At 38.6% G+C, this 11,624-nt stretch overlaps 1 protein-coding gene across 5 annotated transcripts in view; it reads right to left on the reverse strand.

Annotated features, from left to right (window-relative positions):
* The window catches only part of pi4kaa (phosphatidylinositol 4-kinase, catalytic, alpha a), a 222,391-nt gene that overhangs the window by 53,806 nt on the left and 156,961 nt on the right, over positions 1 to 11,624 (reverse strand). For all 5 annotated transcript variants that reach the window (XM_037979490.1, XM_037979489.1, XM_037979492.1 and 2 more), the window contains 6 exons: positions 10,992 to 11,079; positions 10,732 to 10,899; positions 10,566 to 10,619; positions 10,373 to 10,493; positions 7,093 to 7,222; positions 6,939 to 7,009 (listed from right to left, as the gene is read on the reverse strand). In XM_037979490.1, the coding sequence (XP_037835418.1) occupies positions 6,939 to 7,009; positions 7,093 to 7,222; positions 10,373 to 10,493; positions 10,566 to 10,619; positions 10,732 to 10,899; positions 10,992 to 11,079 (632 nt within the window). The remainder of the gene's footprint in view (positions 1 to 6,938; positions 7,010 to 7,092; positions 7,223 to 10,372; positions 10,494 to 10,565; positions 10,620 to 10,731; positions 10,900 to 10,991; positions 11,080 to 11,624) is intronic.

An 11,624-nucleotide genomic window follows, 5' to 3' on the forward strand; every position in this document is an offset into this window, starting at 1 on the left:
TAAGTCCATGAATAAAAACAATTTATTCACATAAACAGGCAAAAAAAAAAAAGGGTGGGGGGTGGGAGGGGGGCGGTAAGAAGCCTTGATAATGGATAGGGGGGCGCTGGCCCAAAAAAGGTTGAGAAACACTGCTCTAGTCCAATCTTTATGCTCTCTAGCATATTGAAGCCTTTTTTTCCGGTTAGCCTCACTGATTTTGGTGGTTTTCTTAAAGCTACACAGCTGTTCAGTCCCAATCCCTTGAGTTCCCTTCACATTGTGCGTGTGGAAATGCTCTTACTTTGACTATTAAACGTAGCCTGGAGTTCTACTGTTGTTTTTCTTAAATTTGATTTCATCAAACGTTATAGTGATCGCCGATCACAATCATTCAGGATTTTTTTCCAGCCACATTTCTTCCTCCAAGACAATGGGTCCCCACTATCCTTCCAGTTTTTAAGAATGCATTGGACAGTTCCTAATTTCTGCAATATCCTTAGATGTTTTCTCTGCTTGATGCATGCCAATGATTAGACCCTTCTCAAACAGACTGACATCTTTCCCACAACCATGGAATGTGTCGTTCTATGGAGGACCAAAACCGATATAATCAAAAATAAAAGCAGAAATATATATATTTTGCTTTTGCCTTTTCCTTACACATGCATTTCATCAAGTAATGTTTATATTTTGCTTTTGCCTTTTCCTTACAAATGTATTTCATCATCCTTGATAATGGATAGGGGGGCGCTGGCCCAAAAAAGGTTGAGAAACAATGATGTACAATGTTCTTTAAAGCAGCAAAAGTCACCAGCTCAAACTGTTCAAAGGCAGCTGAGGGCAAAGGAGGTAAAGAAGGGTCTGTGTCATCTTGAGCTGAAGAGGGCCTCAGAGCAAAAGATTTTTCAATGAAGAACTTTAAAAGCTTTTTACACAGTGCCAGCGATTCAGCAATGGGGCCAGAATCACAAGGATTAACAACAGAAAAACATTTAAAAGAAGCGGAGGTCTGAAACTGTAGATTAAAATCACATGAGAAAAAGCAGACTTAGCAGCTTTAACAGCACTCTGATATTTCAACAGGCAGACTGAAACTTGTAGTCTGTCCTTTTTCCATTTTCTCTTAGCATGCCTGCGGTGGTTTCATTCAGCCATGGCTGAGACAGAGACTTAGATCATTTGACCTCGAGTGCAGTAACAGAATTTAAAATATCGATACAAGTACAGTTAAAAAGACCAATGAGCTCCTCCACACTGGACACAGAACAGAACTGTGGATTGCAGGAGACAGTCTTTAAAACTGGTGGAAAAAACACAGCGCAGTGTTAGAGTTAATTGTACGTGTAGATTGCACGGATGATCCAGCATGATGATTCCTACCAGAGACCACAGTGAACAGGACAGGTAGATGGTCTGATAAAAGAGCTTCACCAATTTCCAGAAAGCACACAGTAATCCATAGGACAGCACAAGATTGAGTGTGTCCTTTTTTCATGAGTAGCATCAGTGACAGACTTTGTGAGATTAAAATAATCAATAATGTTCAAAAAGTCTTTGACAAGCAGTTCAGCCTTGCAGCAGACATGAATATATAAAATTACCTACTATTAAAAGACGGTGATCATGTAACATAGTCATAAAACTATTAAAATCTTTTTTAAAAATCCTTGTTGTACTTTGGTGGGTGATAGATTGCACAAAATACAGGAAGATATGTATTTTAAACCACTAAAGAGGAAATAATGCTTATCTGGAAAATGTTTCCATAGTTGTCTTCAGCTGAGATGGTTTCTTAGAGCTTACCTTGTATGAAGGTATTTATGTAGCAGAACCATTTGTGCCATGTAACTGTGAAGTTTAAGTTGCAGAGAGAAATCCTATAGGAGTTTTGTAACCTGACATCAAAATGGTAAGGAAGACCTGCCACTTCCCAGCTAACACAAAACCTGTTCATGTCCTGACGGCAGGGGGCGCATGTGCCCTCAAGCTCCAGTCCAGGAACCACAGGGAATTGAGTCACTCATTCCTAGTAGTTCCTGAACTGCCACACCAAATATACATAGGACGCAACATTTTGGTCAAACTTGGAGTCCAAGTGGGCTTTATTAATGATGTTCAGTTGTCTTCGACCTTAGTTCCTCAGGGTTCACCTGTCCCTGATCTTGACAACCTCAGGTCTGGACAGACAATCCCTAAAGTCTGTGTAGCTGAAGCCTGCACAACCCACCAGTACATGAACAATCTGAACCAACACCTGTGCCTTCACACAAAAACATCTTAACAAGACAGCTGAGGGAGGCAAGACACACCACAATCAGAAAGCCTCCCACAAAGAGCTTCAAGTGGGGGATAAAGTCAAGCTTCACAAATAAAAAAAGCGTAAAATTCTTGTACCATAAACCATAACCATAAACCTTAAGCAGAGAACCAAACTTGTCTTGACCAACAGATTAAGCTACAGCAAATCAGCTTACAATCAGCAAAATTCTAACTTTAAGTGGGGGTTGCACTACTTAGGTCTGTGGATGTATTGTTTGATTGTTTAACTGTTGATTATGGTCATACTCAGCAGATCCAGTAATAATTTTAAGACACCTTCAGGTATCTTAAAATTAAGTATTTTAGGGTATTTTAAGGTATACCATCGCAGGTATGGTATCCCCTACTTCAAACACACCGAACCTTACCAAGCCATAAATGCACCACTCGACTTAACAAAATAACTAGATGTCAAATAAAACAAACCCATCCAAAACGTTTCAGAAACTAGCAGTCTCTATGACAATTTGACCTCTCCTACATCCCTAAAGTGTTGGAACTCGCAAACCAACCATAGTTCCAAACTTCCAATTTTGTTTATTCAAATTTGCATGTGGCTTATTCCTGTTAGATTCTTTAGATTGTTTTTGATTGTTGATTTTATGTTTTTAGATGTATCAATCAATTAAATTTTATTTGTATAGCACATTTCAGCAGCAAGGCATTTCAAGGTGCTTTACATAATTAAAAAAACAAAATAAAAACAGCATGTGACATTGAATAAGCAGTAAGAAAGAGACAAAAACCCGCACTCTAAGCCTAATTTAGCCATAAGCAATTCTAAAGAGGTGGGTTTTAAGTTGAGATTTAAAGGCACCCAGNTTCTCCTTGTTTGGTTCTGGTTCTGGGGATGCAGAGCAGTCCAGAACCAGAAGATCTGAGGGGTCTAGACGGTTGGTACAGCGATAACAGATCTTTAATGTATTGTGGTGCTAAACCGTTCAGTGATTTATAAACTAACAACAGGATTTTAAAGTCTATTCTTTGAGCTACAGGGAGTCAGTGTAGGGACTTTAAAACTGGTGTTATGTGCTCTATCTTCCTGGTTTTAGTGAGAACACGAGCAGCAGCGTTCTGGATATACCATGTAGCACTGAGATTTTTATTAATGAAAAGTGCATTATAAATTAAATTGATTAATATTAATATTATTATTATTCCTGTTAGATTCTATTATTAGCCTATATATACTTCCCATTCCTGCATGTATAGATTCAGTGGTATTAGCTTCATCACTTATTAGCTTAAGATTTGTAGAATGTTTGTTGATAATTTTAGGCTATCCCTAAGAATGCATGCTTCCGAATGTTATTAACTTTAGTCCCTATATGATAAATTAATTTCATATTTAGCTAAATGAGCACCAGAAGTCACCAGCCAAATGGTTCAGCCTACCTCAATCTCCAGTGAGCTGCCTCTCTTCTGCCATCCAGAAGACTCCTTGTGGATTTTTATGGAACTACCTTGACCTTGACTCTTCATTGGAATACTTCTGCTGTATGGACCTGGTCGGTTGTGATTCACCCACTTTGGAACCAGGTGGTAACTTGCAAGTGGGGAATATGTAGGGTCACACAGCAGATTTAGGGACTGCTGAAACACCAGGTCACTCCCAATCCACAAATTCTTCTTTCCCAGACACTGTTTGCATTAACAGCCCTTTTGCAAGGGGGAGGATTTCACCTATATTAATTCACCAGTGTTTAGAAGAAAGAAACCCAGATGGCTCTCTGATCTTATCATGAGAAGAGGAAACAGACTCCTTTGGCAGCAGCCTAAAAAGAATTTTATAAACAATCATAGTTGGATACCAACCTAAGGATTTTCTGTTTTGCTTTCATTCATTTGCATATCAGATGTCATGTGAGAACATTATTAGCATTATTATACTGTCATATGGTACATGTGTAAGTAAAACCCACTCAGTATCTCCCATCAGGTTACAAGTATATCAACCTATGTGTTTTTACAGTGCTAAATACTATGATTCATTGAGTTGTAAAGGATCAACTTCATTTGAGAAAACTTAATTTAATCACTGATTGAGTCTGCTTCTCCTTTGTGCTAATTAAGTTTAATGTTGATGCAGAAAAGGAATACATACATTAATCACGTTCAGTTTTATTTCTCTTGGTCCAAAGTGTCAAAAACTCCCCCTCAGAGGAGGGGTACTGCTCATTGGCTAAATGACCACTGAAGCTCCCGCCTTCTTTTGAGAACCGCGGCTCCGATAGAATTATCCGCATACAAAGCACACCCCCCAGCTTTGTTTAAAAGTGTAGCGCAACCCCTCTCCATCTATCTTCTTCTAATGTTCTCTTTTGGGTTTTTTTGTTTTGGATCGCTTGCTTTTTCGTGTTTGTTTTGTTTTACGCATTGCTGACTTCATCACATTTTCCCTTTTGAGGAAAATTTTAGTCGTTAAGAAGTTTTCAGTTTATTTCATCGGCTGACTTTGACATTAATTTAGGAAGTTAGTTTAAATAAGTAACAGTCAGAGTTTTTATTAAATTCCACTGCATCGTCTTCGTGAGATCGACTCTTCACCCCAGCTTAACAATCAAGCCAGCTTCGAATGGCCATCCGAGGGTCATTCACCTGCCTACCGAGGATGAGCTGCCAACTGTTTGGACCACTGGAACTGGCCAAAGGTTCGACTCAGTTCCTGCTGAGGGAAAGTACCCTGGAGACAACATCTTCTGGTCACCTTTTACCCCATCGTGGCCTAAAAGTTCTTGGCTGGTACCAAGAGACAGTGGCCAGACGGATCCTTCTCTTGGTAGGATAAAATCTCTGAACCGTTTGCTGGTTTGCTTCTGATGGTGCTACAAGCTGGTCAATAGAGTTAGTCTCATTTAGGTGGTCAAATCCATAAAATTAATCATCATTTTCATTACACAAAGTTAATTTTTCAAACCCCTTCGGCCTCAAAATTTTAACTTCTTGCTTTATTTAGACTTTTCTGTTCAACCTTCATGTTAATTTAACCACTCAGTCAAACGTGCAATATTTTCATAATCTGCCAGAACTTGTGTTATATTTACCTGTTCAATAAAAGTCACTTAAATAGTGCGAAAACTCAACTCAGTTGTACGTGTTTTAATATGATTACGATTTTAATCCAAAGTGAAGAACTCATGATTTAGGGTAGTTAAATTGTGAGACTGATAACTAAAAATTCTAGATTTATGTTATTTTTCCCTCTCTGGAGGATGGTGCCCCAAGGTGTTATAATTTATGAATTTTTAATGATTCAAACGTCTCCATCTCATAATAAATTATACCCTCTCCCCTACTTCAGTGACGCTGAGATGTCTTTTCTTTTAATTACAATGGCACAAAATAAATAAATAAATGAATAGACAAGATGTTAGTTCATGCTGTATAATCATGATTTACTAGTTGACTGTTCCTACAACTAATGACAGATAGCCAAAACAGCAAATTAAAGAATCCTAAAGAACATATGTCAAATCTTATAGATATCAATCTGTATATATTAAAATTTTTCTATATAATGCTTATTATTTATTGTTGATCAACATCAAATAATTAATTGCCTGACAGGTCATAATATTAGGATGCTTACAAGTTCCAAAGCAATGCTGTAGTTTTATTTGAAGCAGTTTTCTTAGCAAAAAGATTAGTAGGTAGGAGTTTCATTCCCTGCCAGTCAAAGCAGAGGGATTGGTAAAACCCAAAGAAAGACAGGAGAATTGCACACAGGCTTAGGCTCTGTATACAGTATGGTCCTCAGTACCAGGGATCAGAATCTTGGCACTCACCCAGCTGTACCTCTGACTGGCTCCTCGTGCTTAACTTTTAACCAATCATTGTTCCTTATGAGTCACACATCACCTTATCCTCCTCTATATTTGACCCAATCAGATGAGCGAGTCATGACTTTCTGTTTTTAACCCATGTCCTGTGGGTAATGTAGTTCATTTGAATTGCCCGAAGTTTACCTACAATTAGTGACACTGGCAGGTTTATGAGAAGAGGGGATACACTAGGTGACGGTATGCTAAGGATGAAAATTTAGAAGTGCCGGTACTGCATATTGGAAAGTACTAGCCCACTTCAAGTACTGGTGTAAAAAAAAAAACAACGTACAAGTAAAAGATAAGAGATTAATAGATCTAAACACTGAAAAGAACATTTTAGGGTCACTGCCTGACTGAATCTGGAACTTTCAGCTTTCACACTGGCTCACTCTTTCTTGGTTTAGATTTTTTTAAGCATTTATCCTAATTCTTTCTTTAATTTTTTATATATTTCAACTTTATCTCAATTCATAAAGTAGACATTATGAGAGAGGACCTAGAAAGCTTGTTGGAAGAAGTATAAACAGGAACGCACAATAGGAAAAAATGGTGCTGTAGGATCTTTATATGATAAGTCTTGTGAGATACATGTCTTGTACTTTTACAAAATGAGAAATAAGATGTGACTCATTCCTCTGTTTTATTGTCTTTTTTGTTCAAATTGTTCCAAAAAAAAAGTTATCTGATGTAGAATTCTACATCAGATACTTTTTTGAAAATTATTTTAAATAATATCATCCCAACTGTAAATATGGAAAAAAAAAAAAAATTCAATTCAATTAAAAAAAAACCTCATGTTAAATAGCTTAGTACCTGGCTGCACTTTGATGTCAGACAAAGCTTTGAGACAGGCTCGTTTTCTCTCCTCTCCCTTTGGAACAGGCCTGAAAAATTAGAACACATATAGGTTAGCTTTAAACAAAGCCCTGTCTTGGTTGGCGCAAAGGAAAGAACCTAAAAAACTCACTTGATAATAGCAGACACGTTTGTGATCTTATGGAAGAAGTCAAACTCTCTCTGGTAAAAATCCTTAGCTGGACCTGACAGAGAACCTGTGATCTCCTCCACCATTTGCTCCAGCAGCTCCCCAATGTCCGCTGCACAAAAACACTCATAAACATATAACAATCCTGTAACTTCTTCTCATTTAATTTTACCAAATAAAGGCTTTCCATTAAAAAATATACACAACTAGAGGAAAAAAGGACCATTAATCTCATACAAAGTAGCCAGAAATAAACATGGAAAAACTGTGTGTAGAAAGAAATTAGTCTTGAATGTACACAGAGCCTACAGAACAACACAATGACAAATGTAAATAAAACATTTTTTATGAGTGCAATTTGTGTAGTTTTTTTAAACTAGTCCTCACCTTTAATTTGGGAGCAGGTCGACTAATTGCATTTTAAGTCAACTCACTGCAGCTGACCAATTTACAATATGTCAATTCACTGCACAACATGTCAAGTCTGTTTTATTTACACTGGGATTAAGTTCTATGGCAATGTACAGGATTAGGGCAATATATACCATTTACCTATACAGAAATTTTTAAACTGATTTACTAATTAGCTTAATGGTAAATGGCGTAGTGAGTAATTATCATTTAGCTATATTAGTGCAGTTAGTTATCATTACTTGGTGTGGTGAGTTACCATCACAGTGCATTAAGAAATAATTTTAATTTTAAAGACAGAGAGAGAAAGAGAATGGGAAAACTTTGATGCCCAATATCCAGACTGACTCAGAAACAAGTTCAGACCCAGTGCATCTTCTGCTAGAAGATGTGAACACAGCACTGCTAAATATCCCCACTAGTACCATTCAAGAAGACCAATAAGCTGGTAAAAAACAGGATCATTGGTCCTGAAATGCTTGGTTATACAATTGAGGCTACAACTAACATACAAGGAGCACCATCCCCATGGAGGAGGAGGCTGAAAGCTAAGATCAAGGCAACACAAAGAGAAATCAGCCAGCTGTCAGAGCAACAGAAAGGTTCAACAAAGAATGACCTGGCACAAATATACCGCAAATTGTTCATACTTGAGGCTATAGAGACAAAGCTCTGGCTACTCGCCTGAGGAAGTACACTCAAAAGCTTAAACCAGGAGGGTAAACAGGGTATTCTTCACCTCACCATGCAGTGTGTAGTCGCAATGGTAGAGGAAAAACATGAAAGTAAGATCAACTCAGAGCTGACCCTGAGCAATACACCCTGAGCAATACACCCTGAGCAATACACCCTGAGCAATACACCCTGAGCAATACACCCTGAGCAATACACCCTGAGCAATACTGGAGAATAATATAGGAGGAGGCATCACACAGTGATAATGTCCCATGATTCCAGGATCTAAGATTAGAACATGCTGGTGTAGATCCAGACCATGGTAAATTCAAAAAATGTTAAAAAACAAAAACAACTGGACAGAATAGAAGTCCAGTTGTTTTTGTTTTTTAATCTTTTTTAATTTAAGATTAGAACTGTAAGACCAGACACACAAACCTTTGCACCGCCTGGACTGACTACAGGAAAGTCTATGATTCAGTGCCACACACATGGATACTGGAGTGCTTGAAACTGTACAACATCAACAGAACACTAAGATCCTTCACAAAAAATTCTGTGGGAATGCGTAAGACACCTCTAGAGGCCAATTCAAAGCCAACTGCACAAATCAATATCAAGCGCGGCATACAACAAGGTGATACATTTTCCCTACTCCTGTTGTGAACAGGCCTGAACCCCCTTAGCCAACTCACCACAAAGTGTGGCCATGATAAGGCCGCAAGGAAGTCAGCCACTACCAAGGCAAATCCCGAAGAGCTAGCTGAATGGCAAGAACAAAGTCCAAGCCATCAACATGTATGCAGTGCCAGTCATCAGATACCCCACTGATATAACAGCCGGGCCAAAGGAGGAGATAGAAGCCACCGATATCAAGAAAAGAAAGCTCCTCGCAATGCATGGAGGATTTTACCACAAGTTTAGCACTGTGAGACTGTACACTAAGGGAAAGCAAGGAGGCAGATGACTAGTGAGCATCAGACACACTACAGGATGAGACAACGAAGATCCTGGAGTATAGCAGGAAGAAAGTCCCCAATAATGGAACAGTGAATTTCTCAGGCAGCAGAATCCTAGTGTAGAAGATGAAAAACAAGAGGAACCATCATGGAAAGAAAAGCCCTTTTGTGGCGTGTACCAACGGCAAATCGACAAATCCTACCAGTGGCTAGAAAGGGCTGGACTGAAGAACAGGACTGAGGCACTAATCATGGCAGCACAAGAATAGGTCCTCAGCACAAGAGTAATAGAGGCTGGGGTCTACCACACCAGACAGGACCCTACATGCAGGCTGTGAAAAGTTGTCCCTGACATAGTCCAGCACATAATAGCAGGAAGTAAGATGCACGCAGGCAAAGCAAAGTGTACATGGAATGCCAGAACCAAGTGGTTGGAATAGTGTACAGAAATATCTAGGTCATAGGGCTAAGATACTGTGGGACTTCCAGATCCAGACTGACAAACAGGTGATGACTAACCAACCAGACATTGTAGTCAAACAAGCAACAGAAGAAGGCAGTGGTGATGTAGCAATCCCAAGTGACTAACATCAGTAAGAAGGAGCACAAGAAGCTAGAGAAATACAAAAGGCTGAAAGAGTGTAGAGTGTAAAAGCTACAGTGGTGACAGTGGTCATTGGAGCACTCGGTGTTGTGATCCCAAACTGGAAGAGTGGCTCCAATAGATTCCAGGAAGAACTTCAGAGATCTCTGACCAGAGGAGCGCAGTTCTAGGAACAGCTAAGAGGCTGCTCAGAACTTTCAAGCTCCCAGGTTGTCCAAAAACTTCAGCAACTGGTCACCTCAGTTCCTAGAGGTTTACAAACTGTTGTTAAAAGAAGGGATGCTTCACAGTGTGAAACATGGCCCAGGAACAACTTTTTTTAGATGTGTTGCTGCTATATAATTAGAGATATTTTTTAAAATAAAAACTGTATAATTTCTAGTTTACACATTTGACATGTTGACTATGTTTCATTAAAAAAATAAAATATAGATTTATAAGATTTTATATTTTTTGGTAAATCATTGATTCTGCTTTTATTTATATTTCACTCAATTTCCCAGCTTTTTCAGAATTGGGGTTGTAAAACAAATGTATTTTGTCAAAAAACATTTAGACATACTTGAGTAGGTCTTGATAAAAAAAAGTTGACAGATGAGGAGTGTTCACTCACGGTCTTTCTGGTGTCCCTCCTCATCTACGTAGGTGTTGGTCTTCATGTTCCAGATGAACTGATGGGCCAGAAGTTGAGACTTTTGTGCTGCCCACAAGATGTACTCTCTTACATAACCCATCTGTGCAGGAAAAAAATTTAAAACAACTGCTCTGTCTGAGAGAGGTTAGTGAAGGCACTGGTTAGTGTTTACCCTGTCATATCGAAGTGCTTGTACAATCTGAGGAATGTAGAACAAGATGGCATCCTAGGAGGACAAAAAAATACTTGTAATAATACTGACTATTTTAGAAAAAAAACACAAGTCAGTGTATCTGAGCTGCAGGCCTGAAGTATAAATCCACATCATTGTGACATACCGGAGGAAAAGAGCGCAGCACTTTAACTCCATACTGCGCAGTGAGAGGATGAGGCGGGTACATACTGCTGAAGTAGGACAGACCAGTAGGTGGATCAGCTGGAGCCCAACACAAGATGTGACTCAGCTCAGGAGAATCAGCATCAATTGTATGCCATGTCACCAGAAACTATTTGAATAAAGAGTGAAAGATCCACATTTAATTTCAAATTTAAATGGGAAATGAATCAAAATGTACTTTGCAGGACTGAGTAATCGTACCTTGACAGCCTCGGGTACATCGCTGACAGCTCCAGGGTCCAATCTTACCATTCTGGTCACTTCAGCAACAATGGCATCATTTTTAAACCTGAAACCAAAGTGAAAAACAAACCAACTAAAGTGTCTCACTTTTCCCTAAAAAACCTTTAAAATAAGACTTGAAAAAGTAACTGAGGTGGCCCCAAACTGCAGCATATTAACTTCTTGGTCAGATTTTGTAGAACTATGGTCTACAAAAACAAAATAATAACTTTTTTATTCTTTAATTCAATCTGTTTCCTCCACTCTCCTTTCATTTTCAGTACAGTGTAAACCTGTGAAATTAACACTAAAACATTTTGCTTTACAATACAGTTAAATAAGCAAGAAACAACAACAAAATAAACAACAATTTAGAAAACTGATTCCAGACTACACGGAACTCCTGTGGAGAACAAAGAAAGACGACTACATTACTCAATTCAATTCAATTCAATTCAAAAATACTTTATTAATCCCAAAGGGAAATTAAATGTTGACGTAGCTCATTTAAACCAAGGAGTTATTATAGATGGTGATGGCTGTGGGCAGGAATGATCTCCTGTAGCGGTCCGTTTTACAACTAATCTAAAGAAGCCTTTGACTAAAGAGACT

The sequence above is a fragment of the Kryptolebias marmoratus genome, linkage group LG14 (assembly GCF_001649575.2).
Source record: "Kryptolebias marmoratus isolate JLee-2015 linkage group LG14, ASM164957v2, whole genome shotgun sequence".
Taxonomy (NCBI): domain Eukaryota; kingdom Metazoa; phylum Chordata; class Actinopteri; order Cyprinodontiformes; family Rivulidae; genus Kryptolebias; species Kryptolebias marmoratus.